Raw genomic sequence first — 26,681 nt, 5'->3', positions numbered from 1 at the left:
CATCTGCTTTTTAGCTTTATATCATTTTAGCTGACAGCCTCAGGATATGTTTGCAATGTATACCAGGAATTCCCAATTATATAGAAAATGAGACAGTGGACTTTGTTTTCAAAAGCTTTTTATTTAGTCAGTTTATCTTTTTTAAGATAGTAACACCTTAGTTAATGAAGTGATGCATTCCAGAATTTTACATCATTATAGAAAATTCAATCACTGGAGATTTATGTACCATATATACATATTATAACAACTAGGGGTGGTGGGGTGGCGGTAAGTGCTCTCTCATTCCTCAACTATCCGTCAGTAATACTGCCATCTCCCTCATCTTCTATGGCTCCTTTCATGCAGCTCCATGCACTCTCATCTGGCTCATTCACTGCCTGCATAGTCACACCGTCAACTCTGCCTTGCTCCTAACTTTGGGTCAGAGGCAACACTATACGACTCACTTCTCCTTCACCTCCATGAGCCAATCCAAGCCAAGATCCTTAAGGAGACTTACCAATGACCACACAAAGAGGCTAAAGGATTTTAGCAAAGAAGAAGCACCTTATAAGTGCTTGCAGGTAAGGATCGTCTATTCACACTCTCTCTTTTACACTCTGCACCTTTCATGGCCAGGTGCCAACCTTGATTCCATTACATAGCATTTTTTTCCTCCAACTTCTATCCTATTTATAATATACATTTACATTTTCATGCCATGCTGGGCAAATTGTATTAAATACTTTATGATTATTAAAGTAACTATGGCATACGTGAAATGAGCATTCAGCAATTACATATAACAAGTTTATATTCCATACAATGTATGGTATCGATGTCAAACAACAACTGTTCCTTCTACGGTGGTTGCATAATGACTTCCACAGGGCCCTAGCAGACAGGTACTTGAACTTGTGCCTGTGAAATGGTATGTTTTATACCAGCTCATAAAGGAGCTTCATTCTCAGTGGATTCATTAGATATGTATTGTGGTGCACTTCCTACACATAATAAGCTAAATCTTTGAAGCTCTGAAACCCCTAGGTTAAGAAATACTGATATACAGTTTACTGTAGTTATGGTATGTCTTGTGATGTATGCAGTAAAACTGTTTTGTGACCTGTATCATTTAACAAGAAAAGCAAAACGGACATTTTTAATGGTGTGTGTGATGGCTATCATTTGTGCTTTTTTTATGAGAAACTAAAAGTTTATGGTTTCACCATGTGATACTGTTTGATGGCTGCTTTACAAACATACACAAATGAAAGCATTAAAACTTTAATAGCAAGAAAACAGACACATGGGGCATTTTACGTTTTGCTTAATGCACTGATATGTGTGGATTTTCTTTTCTTTGAATTTTAAGCCTGTTGCCTAAAATAAATTTCAGAATAACTAAAATGAAAGAAAATCTGGGTTATGTCCTTTAGGAAAACATATCACAGAGGAAGTGAATGCTCATATAGAGTGTCACTACTTTGTAAAGGTTTTATGAGTTTTTCTTTCAACTGATCTAAGTTAGTTTTACAGCTTTAGTTTTATAAATTGTATAACCCAGAGCTATACTTTATCTGGGACATGTACCCGTTCTCTGGTGGGTAAAAACGCATCAACAGTCTGGTTTCACATATAATTCACAACATCTTGATGACACGCAAGAAAAACGAACCATGTCCTTTAGAATGATAGATCACAAAAGAGAGTTTAAAAAGGAATTCAAAGAGCAATTTAACTACAGCTGAATGTAATACTACATGTTTAGAATAACCTTTTAACAGCATATTGAGAATCAAAATAAATAAACCAGTGCTCGAAATTCTTGCTGATACTTTAGCCACAGATAATACATTTGAAGACGTAACAAACTACACTTCTGAATGCTCATTTAGTGCACTTCATGCAAAATCTCTTGCCTCAGTATTGGAAAAAGAGACAGACAATCAACAAAGTGAATATCAGAATTATATGGAAAAATCCACCTTAATAAAAGGATAAGTGTCTGTCCGGTTGCTATGTCTCTGTCATTCCAAAAGATGTTTCATCACAAACATATTCAGTAACAAAATGCATTGCATTTGTCATTCCAACAGGTGCATCACAAACATTAACAGTGCTTTTACTAATCCCATACAAAATGGCATATAACAGAAAAATATGCATCATTTGACACACTGAAAATGTTAACGCTGAGGTCTAAGTTGATTAGTCAGATTTCAGTCCATCTTTGATGGATAGCACAACTAGTTTAGAACTAAACCAGTAAGAACTAGAACAATCAGAAGGTATGATGTTTAAAAAAGTATATAAAAAAATATGTATAATTTTTCCAGCAAATTTCTACAATGGTTAACAGGTAATGGAGCATGAAATTCAAATATTGACAGAGGGACAGGACAATGTATCAAAAACAAATGGCTTACCTGCATATTGGCTGGAATAAAGTTGCAAGGAATATAATGATACAATGTTTTGTTTAGAAATTTACAGCCCAACTGTCTTGATCATGTAGAAGAGTGAAATATAGACAATAAATATGAACTTTCTAAGAAACCTATTCATTGATATAGTGTGTGATTATTAACATTACAATTGACAAAGGTTTGTTTTGTATTTGTTTATATATGTTCTGTGCTGCATTTGCTTGTATTAGGAAGGTTTAAGATAAGTTAGTTATACTTACAAGGTAAGGTGTTGTATGTTAATTAGTGCACACAACTACGAATTTCAATGTACTTTGTACAAAAGACAATATTGACTCTGTAAACTTATAAACACACTGATTAAGATAAGGAAGGAAGTTTAGGACCATCAGGGCTTACATTGGTTTTAACAAATTAAACAGAATTATATTACATTCCAGAAAATCAGTTGTCAGTATATCAGTTATTATTGCTTTTCACCAACATATGTGCAGTCATCAAAAAAGAACATGATAATAGACCTGGTAAGATGTGCCTAAAGAAAATGGTAATTGCAGGGTATGCATATCACTTATAAAATCAGTTGTCTGAATAGTTATAATTCACTAGTAAGGCCACATCTGGAGTACTGTGTGCAGTTTTGATCTCCAGGCTACAAAAAGGACATAGCAGCACTAGAAAAGGTCCAGAGAAGAGTGACTAGAGTGATTCTAGGGCTACAGGGGATGTATGATGAAGAAAGATTAAAAGAGCTGAGCCTTTTCAGTTTAAGCAAACGAAGATTAAGAGGTGACATGATTAAAGTGTTCAAATTATGAAGGGAATTAGTACAGTGGATCGAGACTGTTATTTTAAAATGAGTTCATCAACAACATGGGGACACTGAAGGAAACTTGTTAAGGGTAAATTTCACACAAACCTGAGGAAGTTTTTCTTTACACTTAGGACCGTACACCCTTGGAATAAACTACCAAGTAGCATGGTAGACAGTAAGTCTTTAGGGACTTTCAAAATAGACTTGATATTTTTTAGAAGAGTTAAGTGGATGGGACTGGCAAGCTTTATTGGGCTGAATAGCTTGTTTCTACTTGGGACAGGAAAAGAAAATTAAGAGCCACCAAAAGACTTAGGAGACCAAGTTAGTTCACAAGGAGCTAGACAGTTCATAAGGGACCACATGCTCCACCTACGGTTACAGACCAGGGTGTACAGAATCAACCCCAGTCTACTATATTCTTAAGAGGAATAAAATTTACACTGGAGTTTACTCTGGATACCCTAAAAAATACATGACTGAAACAGATGCTCTAATTTTTTCAAACCACATTTGCATAACCAAAATAACAGCTATGCAGTATGTCAGAAATTAAAAGCCATCCTTCCCATCTAGTGTTAACAAAATCACCTGGGGCTCTACTACTTTCTTCAGTCTACTTTTTACTACCGGTCTCTCCTATCTGTATCTTTTGCCATACAGTCACATGGCTAGACTGGCAAGAGTTATAAAAAGGGGGAGCTAAGATGGTGGCATACCTTTTATATTGTATACTTTATACTTTTGCCACAGCCTTAATTTTGAGTCATCCTAGTGTTCCCAGTGGCCTACAAAAGTAATCTAGTGATTCACTTCTTGTGATTTTTGGTATGTTGATTTTTGCTTAGAGGGTGGGACTGGACCACGTTTCTGCCTGGGGGGTTGCCAACCGGGATCCCAAGTTGTTTCATTGTGTAGTAGGTGCAGCAACACACTACCAGTGCATGCTCCCCAACTTGACTATTGTCCCAGCCCAGCACTACAGTGGGGGTTGTGTTTTCTTCAACTAAACTGTCACGCTTGAGCAGTTTTGGACAATATTTTTGAGCACTTTCCATAACTTAATTGGAACTATAAAACATAGATGAACTTATCATTGGTCAGATAACTAGACTAACCACAAACCCCTAATGTCAGTGCAGCACTCCTCTGTCAATTTCACAGCAACTCTATACATTTTTCCCTAATGCCAGTACTGCTTTTGTTCTTTGGATCATGGACTAGCTAAAAAAAAAAAACATTTTAGTTTATTTTTTCAAAGTGTCAGTTTTGTAGTCAGCTCATCCTAATTTGCACAAAAAAAAAAACTATGATTTCTGCCAACCATTCTTTACAAAAATGGCAGATTATGCTGCAGTAGCACAGCTTCCTGGAGAAACCAGTGACAAGGGGCTGTGCTGTAACCCTGCCCATGTATTTGGGTGTAAAAAGCTTGTGTGTGCTGGACATATAGTAAATAGTTTCTGGAATATTCCATTTATTAGATATTTGATAAAGAAATACATATTAAATGTTACTCTCATACATAATATATCACACCACAACTCAAAGCCCTATAAACATATTAAGGTAGGGAAACATTTAAATAGTAGGAACAATCATGAGCTACCAGGAAACCACTGTTTAGAGCAAGATTTTACTGAAACAGCAGCTAAATGACTATACATACTGTACTGCACTATATAGTGCATCTGAAGCCTGTAAATGCAGATTTGGTATATTAAAGTTTAACATAAAGATCTGTAAATGTATTAAGGTAGAAACACTTTTAAAGACTCACTTTTAAATAGTAAAAGCAGTCATATTCTATTAGGAAATCACTATTTAGATCAAGATATTACTGAAACACTAGTTGCATGTCTTAACAATGTTTTAAAATAATAACAAAGTGCAAATCCATGAACTCCCAATGTACTATTTCAAAACACTTTAAAATAAAAATTAAAAAAAAACAAGAGTGGACTCTTACTAGGATATTACTGTTTACAACAAGTCCTTATTGAAACTAAAGCTTGTGGTAGGAGGCAGGGGGATAGACCCAGCAGGGATGCCTGGAAGGACCGGGAGGCTGTTTATACGTCCCCCTGGCCACGAGGGGGCAACTGCCCTGGATAATGTGGGGACCATGGGGACGGAGCCAGGAAGCTCAAACCCATTGGGGCCAGTGGCCGCCGCGAGTATTGTGGAGCCCGGGAAATCTGCACTTCCGCCACACCTGGGCAGGTGGAGGAAGAACCTTCCAGGGACGTCCAAAGTGCTTCCGGGTGCTTGTGCGGCACTTCCGCCACATCAGGAAGTGCCGCCGGAAGGTCATCAGCAAGCACCTGGAGCACATCCAGGTGACTATAAAGGGGGCCGCCTTCCTTTGGTTGAGGAGCTGGAGTCGGGTGCTGGAGGAGGACGAAGGTCTAGTGAGGAGAGGAAAGGCGGCCCACAGACATTGAAAGGCCCGAGGAAGGGTGTTGTGGTGTTGAAAACACTGTGTGAGTGCGGAATTTGGACTTTGGTGACAAATTGTAATAAACGTGTGGTTTTTTTTTTTAAGAACTGCCAGAGTCCGTCTGGTTGTGTCCAGGCTGATTATCTCACAAGCTACACAACTAAACATATTATTTTGCACAGTTTAGGATATTTGAGGCTTGTAAAACAAGGCCGGGTTAAGAACCCCACAGGCCCCAGGTGACTTTTACTTCCCTAACAGATAGCTGATCATACTTTTAACAATTCCGCAGAGCCAGAGATACAGATACAGAGCCGTTTAATGCAGTGCAGAAGTTCTCAGTTTTGATTGCGCTGTAAGACTTATCGCCCCTGAGGTCCCTCTTGATCATGCTGATTCGCAGATAATTGATCATTTAATTGAGTCGATGGGGGTTACCCTCGATCATTTCAGCATGCACATACTCGATACTCAAGAACACCTTGATGATAGATATGTCCCTTCTGTAAAAGCATCTTTGGTACTGATGAGTTTACCTTAAAGCTCTGTAAACTTATGAGAGCAGAAACACTTTTAAAGAGCAGAAATAACCATATGCTATTAGGAAATAATTATTTGGAGAAGTTCCTTACAGAAGCACCAGCTATATGACAAAACATGTTGTATTGCACTGTTAAGGACATTTGAAGCCTGTAAATGGAGGTTTTTTTTTTTTTTTCCCAGACATTTTTCGCGAATTCTATTTAAATGTTACAGAAGCCTAAAATGTAGAAGGAACTTCATTACAATATGTATGTAAAAAAAAAAAAAAAAAAAAAAACTGCTAGCATGGCAATATTACTTCATGTGTAAGAAAACTTTAATTATACATGTATGGAAATAAATTTTAGTTTATGTCTAATATTACAGCTTAATCAAAAATGTATGTTTTGGAGCCTTGAACTATTTCTAGCTTTCAATCGACTTCTGGTGGTAAATTACAAAACAATGTTAGTCTTAGTATGGAGTTCTTGGCATGGTAATGACATGAACACAGTTGCTTATAACTGGAAAAAACAGCTGTACCAAACAATTATATTTTCACTATGACAATTATGCAATTCTCCTTTCCAATCACTAAAGTTGACTTGAAAAGACTAACTGAAAATAATGACTATGCTAAACTGGGAGGTGTAAGGGAAGTGTTGCCAACAGCACTTGTTGTGTGTCCCCTTTATCTGACATGATTAGCTTAAATGAATTCAATAATTGTCCTCTGAGCTACTGTATGTCCTTTGAGGTGCTGTCTTCTTTCCTATTTCCTCTATGGCTAAACTGTCTGGCTCACTCTGTTCTGTATTTGCCCTAAAGCTAAAGAGTCTAGTCAAAGAAAGATATGCCTTGCTCATGTGTAGCTAGACAATTGCTGCCTCACAGAGCTTTCATTTGGGTTTGATTCTAAACTTGAATGCCCTTTGTTTGGAGTTGTTGAGCTCTCTCTGAAATTTTTTTTTCTTTATCTCAGTCTAAGGATATATTAATTGGCAATTCTAAACTGTCTCAGAATGAGTATATATGAGTCAGTGCCTGAGTGTACCCTGTGATTGGCTGGTGTCTGACTTGTGTCTTATGCTACCAAGACAGGCTTCAGTTCTTGGCAAACTTGTATTTAAAAAAAAAAAAAAAAAAACACGTTTACAAAAAGGATGACTTGATCTCTTGGCTGCTATTTTACCTTTCAAAGTCAAAATGACATGGCATTAATACAGAATTTTGAGCTTTTTTGAAAGACAGCATTGAAAAAAATGAAAAGCTTTTAAATGCTTGCAGCCTTTTGAGTTTACCTGTCTCAAGGACAAAGGTTCAAAGCATGTTAGTTCTGCAAATTTAAAATGTTCTGAACAAATCAACACTGTTTGTTTAAAATAATGCAAAGGCAATGAATGTTCCATTTGTTAAACCTCAAAATATACCCACAAACCGGAATCAACAAAGTTCATAGACATTACATGTTTGATTAAGCTTTTATATTGTGCACCCTGTATCCGCAGGGTGAATAAAGAAAGACTGCTGTCTGCCAAGTATTCACTGTCTTCTTATGCATTGAGGCTCATAACAGCTTAACATGCCCTCCCGGCAAATTACAGGCCATGATTTCACGCTGTTATTTCAACAATTGTAATCAGATCATTGTCTGTTACAAATGCGAAAACCTTCTAACAGGCAGTGCGATAACAAGCTTGTCAGACACCCGTGCCTGCTTGCTAAATAAGCTTCACTGCTTCGATTTAGCATCTGTGCTGATCTGCCACACTGCAAAAGGCTCCAGCTTGACTGTTATACTTCATCACTGTTGGCAGGGCATCTACAATTCCTGATACTCACAAGTCAGTGTCCAATGTGAAAATAAACCTAATTTCCTCTCAATTTTTTAACTGCTTATTCTGTTACACCTTTCAATGTCAGCATAATCTGCTTATTCCATGATATTTAGAGAGAAGAGGACAAGTAGCCAGGAGAAAAAAACAGAACTCAGCATGCAAGCACAAGAAGCAGAATGAATGCTAACCAAGATTACAGTGATATAAGGAAAGCCTTAAAAAATTCTAGGCTGTACTATATATTCTGGCATAGTGCCATTTTGCAGAATATGCCAATGTAATAGAAGAAGCTGATTAAGTGTGTCAGCGCAATGATGCATTGCACAGAAGAGTGGCATTATTACATAAACTGAGCTAGCAGTGTACTGCTGCATAGGTCAAGGAGAAATTAAAAATATAAATAAGAATAACTAGGGACATAAAATTGTTATGAAATGCACAGACTAAAATCAAATGGAAAACACAGCCAGGGGTTCAAGCTGAGGAACAATTATATTTGGATCACAGGCAAGCAGAAATGGAAAAATTGCATATAACAAACTATTCAAATTTGCAAAATATTAGTTTTGTGGTGTCTAAGACAAAAAAAAAAAAAAAAAAAGAGTTCTTACCTTACAGCTGATGCCATCAGGTTAAAATATAGCCCTTCATAACAGAGTGATTTTGGAAAAGGAAGGATGATAAAATTTGTGCAGATATATAGTATAGTTTTGGGGTGTCATTTCCTTGAGGTATTCTGCTATTTTAGCTTGATAGTCTTGTCACCATATGCTCTACAGTGGCCATCAGTGCATGACTGGGCAATACAAATAGTTATAAACATTACCCCTCTCAGCCTGCATAATAAATTACTCTACTTTCAATAAAAAAGATAACAGTGGTATGTCTTTCATTTCCTAGGAACATCTGAGTACTGGGGATTTTTCAGAACAAATATTTTTAGTGAAGCAGTATTTAGTTGTATCAAATTAAATCAAATGTGAAAAATTGGCTGTGCAGAAATTTGGGTACCCTTGTAATTTTGGTGACTTGAATGCATGTAACTGCTCAATGCTGATTACTTGCAACACCAAATTGGTTGGATTAGCTCGTTAAGCCTTGACCTCCATAGACAGGTGTTTCCAATCATGAGAAAAGGTATTTAAGGTGGTCAATTGCAAGTTGTGCTTCCCTTTGACTCTCCTCTGAAGAGTGACAGCATGGGATCCTCAAAGCAACTCTCAAAAGATCTGAAAACAAAGATTGTTGAGTATCATGGTTTAGGGGAAGGCTACAAAAAGCTGTCAGTTTCAACTGTAAGGAATGTAATCAGGAAATGGAAGGACACAGGCACAGTTGCTGTTAAACCCAGGTCTGGCAGGCCAAGAAAAATACAGGAGAGGCATATGCTCAGGATTGTGAGAATTGTTACAGACAACCCACAGATCACCTCCAAAGACCTGCAAGAACATCTTGCTGCAGATGGTGTATCTGTACGTTGTTTTACAATTCAGCGCATTTTGCACAAAGAACATCTGTATGGCAGGGTGATGAGAAAGAAGCCCTTTCTACACTCACGCCACAAACAGAATCGCTTGTTGTATGCAAATGCAGATTCATTTTGGTGCTTTGGACTGATGAGACAAAAATTGAGTTATTTGGTCATAACAAAAAGCGCTTTGCATGGCAGAAGAAGAACACCACATTCCAAGAAAAACACCTGCTACCTACTGTGAAATTTGGTGGAGGTTCCATCATGCTGTGGGGTTGTGGGGCTAGTTCAGGGACTGGGGCCCTTGTTAAAGTTGAGAGTCCAATGAATTCAACCCAATATCAACAAATTCTTAAGAATAATGTTCAAGCATCAGTCACAAAGTTGAAGTTACGCAGGGGTTGGATTTTCCAACAAGACAATGACCCAAAACACAGTTTGAAATCTACAAAGTCATTCTTGCAGAGGGAGAAGTACAATGTTTTGGAATGGCCGTCACAGTCCCCTGACTTTAATATCATCGAAAATCTATGGGATGATTTGAAGCAGGCTGTCCATGCTCGGCAGCCATCAAATTTAACTGCACTGGAGATTCTGTATGAAAGAATGGTCAAAAATACTCCATCCAGAATCCAGACACTCATCAAAGGCTATAGGAGGTGTCTAGAGGCTGTTACATTTGCAAAAGGAGGCACAACTAAGTATTGATGTAATATCTCTGTTGGGGTGCCCCAAATTTATGCACCTGTCTCTTTTTGTTATGATGCATATTGCATATTTTATGTTAATCCAATAAACTTAATGTCACTGCTGAAATACTACTGTTTCCATAAGACAAGTCATATATTAAAAGGAAGTTTCTACTTTGAAAGCTCAGCCAATGATAAACAAAAATCTAAAGAATTAAGAGGGGTTTCCAAACTTTATCATATAACTAATATAAATATACTATTGTTGGTTGGTGTCAAACAGAAAAGCATGAAGAGTATCTTACGGGGATGGATTTAATGACATACCAGAGGAAAAGATAAAACATGGCACAGTTGTTATTATGGTCTTCGGTCCTTTCCCTCTGACTGCTTTGACAGTCGGTATCAAGCTGAGCAATACCATCCTACCCAAGACCAATTATTGTTTTCTTATTTTTCCCACCAAAAATCATGGCAATTAAACAGTCTCCCAGCTGGAACCTGTCATAAATAATTGTTCTAATGTCACTCTGCACAGGGATAAGTTTGTTTATTTGTTTATTTAATGTATTTATTGGAGAGAGAAGCCTAAGTTCCATATTTAACTCAAGTCTCTCTGGCTTGACTCAATCTGAAAAGATGGCTAACCACTTAAAAGACCAAGACAGCATGGTTGTGAACTTTTTTGCATAAACTTAGCCAAATGTAATTTAAGGAATACAGCCATTTTGTAATCATCTTACACTAGAACAGTGAAATGCCCATTTAGTAAATTTGGTCCAACGGTACGATAGTAAGTCTGTATGTTTTGATTTTTTTGTGCATTTATGAACCTCTATTCATCGAATATGCTAGCCCTTACATCCTTCTTTCTTTGTGCATCTTGTTGCCTTTGTTCATTGGACATTCCAGCATTCTTGTGGATGCCAGACATTTTTCTTGTTTTATATATAAAGTGACGGAGTGTTTTTAAAGGGTGGCATGAGGAAGTAATGTTTAGTGCTGCTGTCTTGTGGAGCCAAATTCGATCCCTGAGCTACCAAATAACAAATGGGAAAACTGTACCTGGACTTAATGATATATCACTTATGCAAATGTATACACTCTTTCATACTAGAGCTAACATTAGCCTAAGCAGCACATCTTTGGAACATGGTTGGATACTGGAGTATCTGTGAAAATAACCCCACACAGATACTAGTCTTGGGGGCTGTGAAGTATGGCACGGACCACTTTAACCTAGCATTAAATAAAACTTCTACAGTTTCCTCTGTGCAGAAAGCTTTGCATTGTTATTCCAAGAGAAGCTGCTATAGACAAATCCCACCTTTAATTTATTTTCCAGCCTTTGACTCATGACTTCAACTAACTAGGGAGATTTCATTAACATGCATTTAAATATTTGTCTTAGGTTTAAAATATTCTTTTGGAAGTTCAAAGATCTAGAGGTTAAAACAAATGTACTGTACATGCACAGATACTGCAACAATTTAATGCACACAATAATTAAAATAAGTCATTAGAAGATAATAAGCTATGCTGATGCCTTTGGAGAAATGAAAGTTCGTGCTCTCTTTTTCCATATTGCCGTATAACATTTATTATATTCCTTATTAAACAAATGTTCCACTTCAGTCCTTAGTCTAGCAATCCTGCATCATATTAAGATAACAAAGATTCTAAATTTGTATCCTTCTGTATAAATGCTTCCAATAATAATTCTAAGGTCCATTCTTAACAGTTGTTTAAGGCCATTGGCAATGTGAAGAACATTAAGATGTGACAATAACCAGTTATCCTATCAGTTATGTGACACTAACCTTAAAAAGGAAAGGAAACAGACTTTCAGTTGTTGCTGCAATGTTTTCCACGGTTTTACTGCCAGAGGACCCCCCACAAGTTGTTAGTTGTATTCTAATAAATCCTTAATCAAATGCCAATCCTCTCTTAATTAAAACTGCTGTTTTCTAGTTAATTCTTTAATATGTGTTAATTTAGAAATTCCCAATAGTGTCCCTTGCTCTTGCCATGTATAGCAGAACTGCAATGATGTTGTTCTCTTATTTCTTTCTAAATACTTGTTTTAAGCTACCCAATGATAATGAATACATGTGCAGCTGCCACTAAACTGTGATAACATCTGCTCTTATTTTCTTCAGTGTTTCAGTATTATTTATTTGCAATTTAAGCAAAAAAAGTCTTGGACAAAAATCTTAGTGATTGAACAAATTAAATGAAGGAATCCATTAGGAATGTGTGACACATAGCCAGCGGTTATATATGTCCACTGCAAGAGAATTTCCAGTATCTTTAATGAGTAAGTTTTAGCTTACTGCCAGGATAAATCATGAATTTGGTCGTGTTGCACACCAGAGTAGACAACTTTATATTCTTTACAAATATTTAAATAGGGACTCAGAGGCCCCTAATTGTTATATAAAATAAAACAAAAAAAACCTAAGACTATGGTCCTTATTCAAAAAAAATTATACACTATTGGTTTATGCACATGGGGAAATTTAGTCATCAGTTACATTAATATGTATACCTATGGTATGTTAGATTATCTACTGTCTGTATCTGTTCTCCCCACATATTAAGATTTTCTCTAAGAATCAAGGAATCATCAATGCTAAGCGTCAAGTCTCAATATACGTATTATAAGTTAACTCAGTTAAAACTTTAATTTAAGTTAAGAACTTATATTAAACAAAGAAGAAAAGGCTTAAATGAGAATCAGTGACTACTGTGTTTCCTATAACCAGAACTATATAGTATGCTGTAGCATCAGGCAAATTTAGACAAAAGAATCTATGCAGAGTGCCTACGAAATTATTCATTCCTAGGAAGGTTTCCCATTTTATTATTACAATGGATTTTATTTGGCTTTTTGACACTGATTCTGGTGGAGTGATACGTAGCATATAAGTTAATAAATATTTTGTATGTCTTTATTTGTAATATTAAAGAGTAAGGAAACTAGGAAGCTTCTGCCCCTAGAGTTTTATGGAGGAAAGCCCCATGTGGGCCAAATTTATGGTTTAATTCTTTCCTTTCCTGTTTGTTTGGCACTACTGAAACTACTAGACTTTGACCTTGCATGAGGTGTTTACTATAGCTGAACAGGGAAGGGGGCCGTGCCTGAGCTATTTCATTGCTGAATGGTCTCAGGAAGTATAAAGGGGTATGTCTGTCAGGGACAATAAATGAGACCTGCAAAGACATACTCTATCACCATATGGCAATGAAGAGACAACCACTGCTCTTTTGCATTTTCTCCAAGATGAAGATAAACCGTCAGCCATGTTGGGATAAGCATGCGGCCTGTTTCAGTACTCTATTCATAGGCCGTGTGGTAGCACGGACCAAGTTAGATGGAAGATAAGCCGAGAGCCCCCTATGGACACAAGATGCACTGCAATTTAGGCTGTAATGGTATGGTTGATCAACATTCACATTGTATTCTGCTTCGTTGTTAATTTTGGGGCATATTATTAATACATCATTAAATATGTAACTTAAATCCTGCCCTTTCCTTTACTCTGTCTAACTGCCTGAGGTTACATTACAAGGGAAGGGGAGAGGAAGTGCTAAAGTACCTGACCACAAAGTGTTAAGTGTATGGAATTTGAAGCATTTTTGATAAATTTTACATAATAAAGAATGTAAAAGGGGAAAAGTCACATAAGACCCCACAACACAAAACTGATTAATAGAAAAAGAGTCTAATGTCAAAAGTGAAAACAGATCACTGCAAAGTGGTAGTTTTTTTCTTTTGATCAGTGTCAAAACAGCCTAAATAAACTTACTGTAATTCAATTTTGCACAACAATAAAATGTGAAAAGTTCCAGGGGGTTAAAATCTTTGATAAGCAATGTACAAAGAGGGGCACAAATATCGATAGATAGATAGATAGATAGATAGATAGATAGATAGATAGATAGATAGATAGATAGATAGATAGATAGATAGATAGATAGATAGATAGATAGATAGATAGATAGATAGATAGATACTTTAGGTAACCCTTTAAAAATGCCATTTTAAACAATTTACCCAGGTGAGTAAGGCATTGGATTCTAAATAGCAAATATGCCACCACTGACTTGCAGATGATCTTTAATCCATTTTGTTTAAAAGTGTCTCTTAAACACATAAAAGAAAGCATATACTGTAGGCTACAGGCAAAACGTCAATTTCTTTTTTAATGTAAAGAAGCCAGTTATGTCATAACATCTCAATGGTTGTACTCTATTTCCACATAGACACCTACCTTGTTTTTCAAGATGCCTTTAACAGAGTTTACTAAGGTGAACCAGAATGCTGCCCCCAACAGGCTGATGGCCTATAGCTGTTAAAGTAAATACAGCAAAAACACCAAAGCAGCATAGAACAATTTGGCTCACAACAGATAATCAAGGTGCGCTTCAAGTATCTTCTTAAGTGAAATATGGGGGGCTACCTACTGCACTTAAAGACACAGAAATTAGATGCACTTCAGTGAATCACAAAATACCATTCTTAAACCTGCTTAATATACAGTTCAGGGATTTTTAAGCAGGAGGCTAAGACAGAAACAATGGCTCAAAGGGTGCCAAGTTCATTGCAAGGGTAATTTAAAATCTCTAGTTAACATAACAGCGACATCTTTGGAGATGTGAGAGGAAACCAGTGTTCCTTGAGCAAAATCCACACAGATATGGAAAGAAAGTGCAAAAAAACTACACACAGTCAACAACTGGATTATAGAAATTAAACCCAAGGCACTGGCAGTAGTGCTAACAGCTGTGCCATTTTGCCGACCATACACCAGTGTGTCATCCCAAAAATGACAATGAAAGGCTTCATCCTGGTCCCCACTGTTGGCTATGCCTTAATAATACCACCTAAGGCTTTAATGATATTTAATCTAATAAAAATCCTTCTTCTGAATTTTATTGAGGTGTCATGAATAACAATGATCTTAAATCTTTGAGCCACTGTTCTTTTAATGACACTGTTTGAGTAATGGGCTGAATTTTCTCTGCAGACAGCTGTTTCGGTGAAAGCCATTCTAATTTTTAAACAGCTCATAGCATTATTTAGTATAAGAGTCTATAATTGCAATACATTAAACCTGACAAATTGGAAAGAACAATTAACATTTTAGGTTTATCATCACTTATATGATTAAGCAATGTATCATTTCACCACTAACATCTAATTACAACTGCACATTATATGTGGACTTTATTCTTTTTTTGTATCTAAAATGTGTTATCTGTTATGGGGTACAGGAGAAAGGTATTTTGAAAAAAAATACCCTTGATAAAGTTAGCTGCTACCTTAAAATAAAATGTCTGTACTCCTATAGAATATTTGAAAATAAAAACGAATTGTGCAAAACCAATGTCTTTCATTGTACACTGACTTCATTGACCCAGTGTGTGAGGAAGGGAGGGGTGTATGTGGCTGAACTCTGGACCAAGTCCATCTCAACAGTAGATGTTTAGTTCCACCAAATCTCAGATGGCCACTCCAAACTTCTACATGAAATCTGTCCTTCTGGCTTGGACTCCTACTCAGTATGTGCCAGAAACCTAAACACAGCCCAGAAAGATAATATTTTCTTCTTACCTTCTTCACCAGAATCAGGTTTTGCTTTTTTGGCAGAGCTAATGTCATCAGGACTCTTTGCTAGGATTAGGGGTATTTTTATCTCTTCTTTATGTTTCTTTACTAGGAATAGATAAGCTTTGGATTGATTCATCATATGTTTTGGGAAACAATTTTTAAACGGTGTCCCCTGTACAGGCAAAGTTCTGAAGCTTTTTGGTCCGAATTTCTAATATTGAGTAAGCAGACACTGTCTGTCCTTCATGATAGGCTATTATCATTGTCCCTTTAAAGAAAGGTACAAACTAGAACTCCCTGACAAACTTTGCTCCTAAGACAAAATGTCCGATAGCACCTAGAACTTCTATATAAATGATAAAACACAGAGAAAGACAGAACCCCATATGGCCCTCAAGTTACAATCTCATCTAAACCTAAGAATCTAACTGACTGTTGAATGAACTTTCAAGTGCAGAAGTTTGAAGCTGGCATTGCTGTTTTTGGTGGTTGTTTGGATGAGGATGACCCAAAACTTACACTGCACATCTACTCGAATGGACTTGATGGCAGGCACCCCGATCCCATTGTCAGCTTTACAGTAATATCGGCCCCCTTGCATCCGCTGGATCTTCTCAATGCGCAGACTTTCGTTGAACATGGAAGTCTCTTGGAACTTGTCTGATGCGCTGCCAGCTGTCTTTGTCCATCGTACCTGTGACACAAATGCAAACAGAGAAGTCAAAGAGCACATCCAAAAGTAGGTTTCTTGTTCCATACTTTTACCAATGGAAGTGGTCTAAAATTTGAGGGGCCCACTGACTGCAGGTTTTGTTTGTTTTTTTTTAAAAACTTTCTTAATTTAAAGGAATTTTGTTGGCAGTGAAGTTTTTAAACCAGATGACAGTCCAGCTCCCATTTGTGTAGATTACTACCCCGGGTCATCAGTTATTTCTGCTGCATCTGTATTAAATTTATAGTTTTTTTTTTTATTATAAACACAGAAAACACACAAAATGTCATAAAATGATTTACTTTCTCCAAATTCATTGCTAGCTGACTAGGAGAAAATGAAGCAAATAATCTTGGCAAACTAATGCAGCTATTCTACTAACAATATGAACCAATCATTGGGTGTCAAACCTCATCCCAACAGCACCTGCAAAGCAAACCAAAAGTGTATAGTAATTCCATCAGTGCACTGTGGTAAAGTGGGGTCCGCGGATGAGGCAGTTTTAATAAATAAATAATTCTAATTGCAGCACTCGTGTCTTTGTGTTAGGGTGTGGTAACATAGAGAGCTGTTCCAGTAAGCTATGCGGGAGCAGACTGTCCTGCACTTAGTACACTGGTGCAGGATTACCCGTGACCCTAGCTGGCATCGAGAGCTACTGATTGCACAGCTATGCCACATCCCTGGTTTAATAAATGAAGTATGAGTGATAGACAGAGGGAAAAAGAAAAGGAGAAAAATAAAACAGATCAGAGGTTGAGAGGAACACAGACTGGCCAGTGACCAAGAAAGAGAAAAGGAGGATGAAAAGGGAATAGAAGACAGAGAGGCGGAGACAGAGTGGGAGCGCTCGAGCTTAATGGAGTGGGGAAGGTGGTTGGGAGTGAGTCTGAGGGCTGTGGGAGCCGGAGACTGTGAAAGTAATGATCCTACTGAGCGCTTCCTTGGGAGTAGGAGCGGCCCGATTGATAGCATCTCCCCACAACGGCCGAAGGTGAGCAGCAGGAGAGGAATGTGGGGCTTGAAGGGTTGCCCTACATACGCTGAAGTAAGGGTGGCAGGGAACAGAGCCCAGATAAGAAGGCTGAGTAAACAAGTCAGAGGGCATCTCCTCCCACTGCAAGATCCGAATAGGATAATGGGAGGGGATGGCAAGTTAGAAGGGAAGCACTGGGGCTCATGTCTTGAGCTAACTTTTAAAGGAGTGTTTATTTATTGGAAGTTAACCTCCACCAGCACCTTTTCTTTTTAATGGATTAATTAATTATTGAACATTTTTGGAAGCACTGCACTATTTCTTTAGACACTTTTTTGAATTGTCTTTTAATAAAAGCACTGTTCACTTTTTCAGCACCTCTTGCTTTGTGTGTGTTTTTTCCTCATCTGCAAGCTCATCCGGTCATGACTATCAATGGTGATGGGTTCAAGAGGCTTCCAGAATTGAGTGGGAGTATGGAGCCAACTTGCACCATCACAGGCACACAAACACACTAAGGGGGCCAAAATATTTTGAAATGAAAACTAACACCACATTCTCAAACCTTCTTAATACATGTTCAGAGTCATGGGGACACAGAGTGTAGAGCAAATGGTAGAATTCTCAGATCCAGGTCTATGGCAGAACCCAAATATACACAAGCACACTAACACTAGGTCATTTTATATTTTAAAATGCACTTTAAATATCTTTGACATGTATTACATAGCACTATCTGAAATTCATTATCTGTATATATATATATATATATATATATATATATTATATATCTATATACATGGATGAAATTGTGTACTGTCAAATAATGCAAAGAGTATGCAACACGTGTTTCACCCTAATTCTGGGCTCATCAGGCGTAAACACTAACTGCACCCCCTTCTCGGGGAATCGAACCTTGGACGTCAGCGCTAGAGGCGAAGCCTCTAACGTTGCGCCACGGCGTGTGGTTCGTTTGCAACTGAAAGAGGACACCGTGGCTGATGTTAGCCGACTTGCTGACCAGCCGCAAGCGTTACCTGGTAGACAACCACCCATACAATCAGATTGTGATTTAGACTATGAATGCCATCTATATTATATTATATTATATTTTAGAGATAGAGATAGAGATAGAGATAGACAGATAGATATTATAGTGGCAGACGGCTGGGGTCCATGTATATTCAGAGGGAGCAGCCCTGGACGGTGCAATACCTCCCCTTGTACGCTAGATTGCTTCCCCCCTGCGTTGGAGAGGTGCCTCGGTTTCCCGCAGGGCTCCATGGGAATTGGAGTTCGGTGCAGCCCTATTTTGTCCCACAGGCACCACCAAGGGGTGCTGCAGCAGGGACTCCTGAGCCTGTATGGGCAGCATATTTGCCACACCCGAAAGTGCAGCCAGAACTCGGGTGGATTATAGAAGGGCACAGCAACCACCACTCAATGGCCACAGTTGGAAGGAGGAGGACGAAGCTTGACAGAGGAGTGGTGAAGGAAAAGAAGGGTATGATGGTGCTTATTTGATGGTTTGGGACTGTGCTGTGGCTTGGGGACATGGGGAAGACATGCCCTCCAGCTGAAAAAAAAAAAATAATTGTTTTATTTTATGTGTGCCTCCATGTCCAGTCTGTGTCAGGTTGGGCGCCTTTATAGCACCTTTTACAATATATTATCTGATTGTATGGGTGGTTATATAATCTTCATTTGGATCTTGATTTTTGTTTGTCCGCGAATTAATTAGAAGAAGCACTAGATGGCAGTAGAGAGACAGCTAAAACATAGGCATTGCATTAAGAATCTCCTCCAGGCTTATAGTACTGAAGACTGTAGTACTCCAGTCACACCTCAAAACACAGACATTCAAACTAAACAAATTGTTGTGCTTTAAATTAACTAATCTTTATATATAATCTTCATTTGGATCTTGATCTTTGTTTGTCCGCGAATTCATGTTCCCCTGACACTGCCTTGGTTGTTACTTTTCTTTACAAACACTGTCGATGCCACTCTTTGTGTTTAGATCTGGCGTCGACACCTGCTTCGTTTGTCGAGACTGTGGTTTTTTCTGTTTCTATCGACCGTCGTTGGCAGCACTTCGTCCAGATCGAATGTTCACCCGCTTCTTGGAGTCGGCAGTCAGAGTATATAAGTCGGACACACTTCTGTGATTTTCCATCAGTCGGCGTTTGGAGTTCAAGAAAGAAGCATTGGTTCTTCCTTACTCTTTAGATTGCCACAAAGCAACCTGTGAGATTGGAGAAAGGTTGAGAAGAGATCGCGAGAGGAAACGACAGCGTCGTGAAAACAAGACGGACTGTTAACGGAGAGAAGCAGAAATGCTCCTCCACCACCACATAATTACTATTTGGACAGTGATTCCGAGTAGGCCGTTCCTATCGAATCAATGTCCAAGGGTTTTGTTTTGTAATTTTGTTTCCCTTATAAAAAATCATAATGCTGTGCGACGAAGGGCCCAGTTCATGACTGGCAGCCGCGTTTAAACAGGGAGCCCTTCACAGACAACTTTAACACGCGCAACGTAGTTGTGCGCACATTGCTAGTGTATTGCTAGTGTGTATATATATATATATATATATATATATATATATATATATATATATATATATATATATATATATATATATATATACACAGTGATCCCTCGCTATATCGCGCTTCGCCTTTCGCGGCTTCACTCCATCGCGGATTTTATATGTAAGCATATTTAAATATATATCGCGGATTTTTTGCTGGTTCGCGGATTTCTGAGGACAATGGGTCTTTTAATTTCTGGTACATGCTTCCTCAGTTGGTTTGCCCAGTTGATTTCATACAAGGGACGCTATTGGCAGATGGCTGAGAAGCTACCCAACTTACTTTTCTTTCTCTCTCTCTTGCACTGACTATCTGTGATCCTGACGTAGGGGGTGTAAGCAGGGGGGCTGTTCGCACACATAGACGATACGGACGCTCATCTAAAAATGCTGAAAGATTATCTTCACGTTGCTACCTTCTGTGTGCAGCTTTTAAGTATGCTGCACGGTGCTTCCCATACTTAAAAGCTCAAAGGGCACGTATTGATTTTTGACTTTGTTTCTCTCTCTCTCTGCTCCTGACGGAGGGGGTGTGAGCTGCCACCTTCAACAGCTTTGTGCCGCGGTGCTTCGCATACTTAAAAGACAAACAGCCCTATTGATTTGTTTGCTTAACTCTCTGTTTCCTTTGAAGAGGAAGATATGTTTGCATTCTTTTAATTGTGAGACAGAACTGTCATCTCTGTCTTGTCATGGAGCACAGTTTAAACTTTTGAAAAAGAGACAAATGTTTGTTTGCAGTGTTTGAATAACGTTCCTGTCTCTCTACAACCTCCTGTGTTTCTACGCAAATCTGTGACCCAAGCATGACAATATAAAAATAACCATATAAACATATGGTTTCTACTTCGCGGATTTTATTTCGCGGGTGGCTCTGGAACGCAACCCCCGCGATGGAGGAGGGATTACTGTGTGTATATATATATATATATATATATATATATATACACATATATACATACATACATACATACATACATACATACATACATACATACATACATACATACATACATACATACATACATACATACATACATACATACATACATACATACATACATACATACATACATACATACATACATTATATACTAGCAAAATACCCGTGCGAAAAGTAAACCTTTTTAAACTGAGGGAAAATTATTGTTAAGGATCTCTTTGTATACCACGTTGTCAGTTCTGCCCTCCGGTTGTAATATGACCATGCTGTGCACTGAGATTACTCTTGAGCATGCAATGTATAGTCGGCCATGTGAAAAGCAATCTTGCTTCAAATCAATGCCAACCTTTTGTAGGGTCTGTCCCTGAGACTTATTAATTGTCATTGCGAAGCAGAGCCTCACTGGAAATTGGAAGCATTTGAGTTGAAATGGGTTTCATCGATAACTTCGCATCAAGCTTTTGAGAGTTTAAACATTCATAAACATCACTGTGTCCACTACTCAAATCGTCACCTGTGAATCTAAGATGTTTAAGAGGCATTGGTGGTTGTCCAAAGGTGTAAAATATTTGTCCATTTCGGTACACTTGAAAGCGACAACCAAACAATTCAGCGGCAGCCATCAGCTCACATGCAGAACCATAGGTGAAGGGCTTAAGCATTTCACTCTTATAGTGCTCCTGTGTAGTATCTCCTGTACCATCATCAGTCCACACCTTGAACCTGTCCCAGTCATTCAATACATAAGAAACAATGTTCCTCCAGATATCAAGAGTGATCCTGATATGGCCGTGCAATATGTAAGACAGAATGGAAAAGGCAGTCGCCATGTCCGGGCATGGAAACCACTCGGTAAGTGACAGTTCTTTGATCGATGGTGATCACCTCGATAGACATGTTAATGGGGGTATGGTTGCAACAATAAAGGAAATGGGTACCTGAACAATGTAAACTAAGTCTAAAATACCTACACAATAACTATAATCATAATAAACGATCAATAAAACAGCGGAGAAGCCGTGGATTAAATAAAAAGGCTGCAGTTATCAGCAGGGAGACGTGGATACCGTGGATGGGGGACCCAATGCCACCTCACACGGCGACCGAGCTGCAGGCTATGGACATATATATGTACGTAAGTAGGATTCAGTTAGCGTTGGGAACCCGCTTACCAAATTTCTTGAAGATGGGCCCATAACTAATAAAGACCATTGGAAAGTTAAATATGGCGGCCGACAGTGGCGTCATACCACCAAAATAAGTATGTACATCGGTTTCGGTTTGCGCAGGGAAGCCGCCTACCAAATTTCATGAAGATTGGCCCATAAATAAGAAAGTTTAACATGGTGGATGTTGTCGACCGTTATGACCGTTACACGTAGAATTTCGAAATGAAACCTGCTTAACTTTTGTAAGTAAGCTGTAAGGAATGAACCTGCCAAATTTCAGCCTTCTACCTACACGGGAAGTTGGAGAATTAGTGATGAGTGAGTCAGTGAGGGCTTTGTCTTTTATTAGTATAGATGACAGTTGCATTTTAAAATCATGTCTTTTCTTTTAACTTACCTGTCACATCCCAAAGACGTACAGGTTATGTCACATGGAGACTACAGATCAAGCTGATGTGGGTGTGGAGTTGTGCATGAGTATGATCTTTGTTGGAATGTCATCAATCCAAAGCTGGATCAACTAAGAAGCTGTTTGATTTGCCCTGACTGTGCAGTGGACAGAACATGCTCAGAAGATGAAAGAATGTTTGGAGAGTATAACATTTCCCTATCGTGAAAAGATATGTGACTTGTTTTTACACTAAATTGTCACTTGACATTAATTTTTTTGTTTGGAAAGATATCTGAAATGTATTTTGAGAAACAGTACAATTAACCTAAGGTCCAATTAAAAATACTAAATATGATTTTAATCTATTTTAAAAAACACATAAAAACATTAATTATACATACATTATCTCAAAATATCTGGGAAAAAAAGAAATAGATACAGTAAAATAGGAAGTCAAGATTTAACATTAATTTTAAAGCTGTAGATATAAAAAGAAAAATGAGCAAATGTTACTATATCCCTACTTAATGGCTCCTTGGCCCCCTAAGAGACACAGTATCATCTGTAACCAACATCCTTCGTTATTTCAGGCCCTAATGCTATGTTTTTAGGGCTGCATAACACTTTTTTTCATTTCTCTCCTTGAGTTCATCTCTTTCACATGTGGTCTTCTCACTCTATTCCCAGGTGCTTTGTTTAAAAAAAAAAGACGACAATCTTCTAGCACTTCCTAATTGCTCCCAGTTACCATGAGCCTTTAGCACAGTGTAATTTGCACAATTAATTAATAAAAATCCCTTTAAATATTTAAAAGATGATTGCCACATGGCAACTATTATAATAATTTTCGATGATGCCTTTATAAATTATATAAGAAATATTATGAACTTGTGTGTGCTTGAAAATGTAAAATATAAGAGCAACAATTACTATGCAGTAAGCATGCTTCTTTTTAACAAATGACTACTATGTACTGTTATCTTTTAAGTTACCAGTAAAGGCATAAATTGTATGAATGGATAAAATCTAATTAACATTCTGCAGTTGAATATTTTGACATGTATACTTGTAGTAATCAAGTATTTTAAATTAATTGTATTTTATTTCTACATTATCTGTCAAAAGACAATTATATAATGGATTTTTTAAAAATATTTTGTTTAAATTGAGCACATAGAATAAGCAACTACTGTATGAACCACATTTTTGCAATGTCAATTCAGCTGCTGTGTACCTGTATTTTGAGGGGTGGTCTCTGGGGGGAAAAACTTTTAAAGTTATGTAAGGCCAGTTTTTTTACTTCAGTCAACGTGATGTGTGCGCCTGTGAATGCTACTGTATGCAAGCGGTGTACTGTTTATACTTGCATGCGTACTTTATGTAAATCTGGATGATTCCACCAGGTGGCAGTGTGAGGTATCATCATGGTGAGAAAACAACATTCAGCTTTGCCATGTTGTGAATTGCCCGAAACATCGGTTAAATTCCCAAGACACCTTGCCACAATACCTCTGAAAAGGATGGATGTTTAATGATTACATCCATCAATAAAGGAACACACCCATTCCAGCTTGCATCGGGCGTGAGGCAGAAACAATCCCTGGACGGGGCATCAGCTCATCGCAAGATGAATTCAAGCACACACATACACTAGCGTCATTTTAGCATTACCAAATCCCCAAACTTGCATGTCCTTGGAAGGAAACTGGAGTGCACTGTGGAAACCCATCAGGAAAACATGCAACCTCCAGTCAGGGAACACCAGGGACACGACTCCCGACAGTGAAGCAGCTGTGCTATCGCGCCCCCACTTTGCCGCCCCCACATGTGTAATTATTAACAGTATTATTTAAAAGAAGTTAACGATTCATCTCTAAAATGTACAATATATGCTTTAACATATTTCATCATGAAAGTGACATTAAGTATAAATCTAAGGATTCCAAATGTGTAGAGAGCTGGAATATCATAAATTTAATGAGTTGTGTGTGGCAATCGCTGCCTGCCACTACTATCAGAGCAGGAGGGAGCCCCAGAAGCATGTAGCAATTAACTATTGGGTCGGTTTTAAGATAACTTTTATAACGTTCTACTTTAATGACAAAATAAACTATGATATTAAAGTGGAAAATTCCACTTTAATCACAAAATAGACCTTTTTTTCCTTCACTGTGTCCCTGATTTTTTCACTCTGTGGCTCAAATACACTTCTGTACATTCTGATGCTTTGTGAAGGTGCAAAAAACAAAAAAAAAAAACGACGGCACAGAAGATGGTATATGAGACCTTTTAAATGTATTGCACCATTACAATGCAGAATATACGACGCTTGCATTGCATATGCAAGAAATAGATGAAGAAAAGCACCACAAATACATTTGTATGTCAGCATTTAAGTTTGATGATTTGCTTCACCACATGAAACCATTCATCAAACATCTAAGTACGCACATTAATCCTGTAGGAACTGCAAAGCGGCTTGCTGTGACATGTTGATACTAAACAAAGACTCTGACATCATGTTCCAACTTGAACACACCACGCCCCCTGATTTTTTGCTGGTACTGAAACTCAGGCACATGATGAGCCAATTTCTGAGAATGTGCTCAGAGGATATGTCAAATGAATGCTGGGAACACATGGCAGCCATGATGAGTGCACATACATGTTCTGAGTGCATAGTATAAACCAGCCTTTATAGTATTACAAATTACTTAATGCCATTTACAGAGTTTGCAAGAGGATTCTGTGTTTGAGTGAAGACAGTGCTTCTGAGGATAGGGCTACATACTTAAATGGCAGCAGCCTGTCCAAAAAAAAAAAGGAGAGCAAATACTTCAAATCAGATTTTGAAAAAAAGAGTCTCATGGCTTCATGCTACTCTTGTGTTAAGCCCTTTAAAGCCCTTATTGTTAATAACACTGAAGTTTCATTTTTAAATACACTGCTTCAAAAAATTAAGGGAATACTTAATCATCACTATCTAACACCAAGTCAATTAAGCTTCAGGGATACCAGTCTGTCCAGTTAAGAAGCAAACGATTGTGAATCAACGTCACCTGCTTTGGTGTAAATGAAAGTGACAACAGGTGCACTGGAGAAGCAACAGCAAGACAACCCCAAAAAATGGGAATAGTTTTACAGGTGGTGACCACAGACAATTGTTCTCTTCATATCCATCCTGACTTATTCTTCTCTAGTTTTTGTTTTGCTAGTGATAGATAGATAGATACTTTATTAATCCCATAGTGTCCTTGTCATTATTGGTAGCATGAGGCATACCTGCAGCTGATTCAGGCTGCACAGGTAGTCCAGCTCCTCCAGGATGGAACAGTTTGCTGCGTCTCTCAGCACAGTATCAAGAGCATGGAGAAGATATCAGAAGATGGGCCGTTGCACAAGAAGAGCTGGACAGAGGTGTAGAAGTGCATCAATCCAAGAGCAGGAATGGTATCTGCTCTTATATGCGAGGAGGAACAGGAGGAGCACTGCTAGAGACTTTTTCTTCTACATACAATTTTTGTTCAATCGGGATTTACAGAGGCAATGCAGGATTCTGGATTTGTATGTTGAACTCGGGACAGTTCCTCTCAAATAGTGACATCTGACAACCCTGGAAGAGACTTGAATGAAAACCAGGTCTTTTGGGTTTTATGGTGAATGGTGTACATGGCACTCAATCAATGGCTTTCATGCACAGGGAAATAGTGAACAATAAACATAGGTATAAATACATATGGATCAACTCTTATTAACATTGTATGAGTTTATTTTAACACGGGCAATTTTACTGTGTGCAATTTGGGGGTTTTCACATACAGTATGGTTAGTCTTCTTGACAACACACGTTTAGATTAAATTCCTCCCTGACGAACCACAAATTTTGTGTTTGTAGTAAAGCACTTCCTTCCCTGCAATGGAATGATGCTTTACGCTCTTAGTCAAGTGGTGGCCTACAATATTCGCTGAAATTATGTGATGGTGCCGCTGTAGTCAGTCCATTTTTTCCCTGATTCCAACTAATCAGTCTGCCACAATGAGCAATCTGCAGTTTTTGCCCAATGTCACCATCAACAATTCAATAACATGACACATTCTTT

General features: G+C 38.0%; 1 protein-coding gene across 1 annotated transcript in view; it reads right to left on the bottom strand.

The window, feature by feature from the left end:
- The window catches only part of LOC114642389 (MAM domain-containing glycosylphosphatidylinositol anchor protein 1), an 828,760-nt gene that overhangs the window by 492,489 nt on the left and 309,590 nt on the right, over window positions 1-26,681 (bottom strand). The window contains exon 4 of the mRNA XM_051924713.1: window positions 16,316-16,490. Coding sequence (XP_051780673.1) covers window positions 16,316-16,490 — 175 coding nt within the window. The remainder of the gene's footprint in view (window positions 1-16,315; window positions 16,491-26,681) is intronic.

The sequence above is a fragment of the Erpetoichthys calabaricus genome, chromosome 3 (assembly GCF_900747795.2).
Source record: "Erpetoichthys calabaricus chromosome 3, fErpCal1.3, whole genome shotgun sequence".
Classification (NCBI taxonomy): Eukaryota; Metazoa; Chordata; class Cladistia; order Polypteriformes; family Polypteridae; genus Erpetoichthys; species Erpetoichthys calabaricus.
This window is presented reverse-complemented; position numbering and strand designations above follow the sequence as displayed.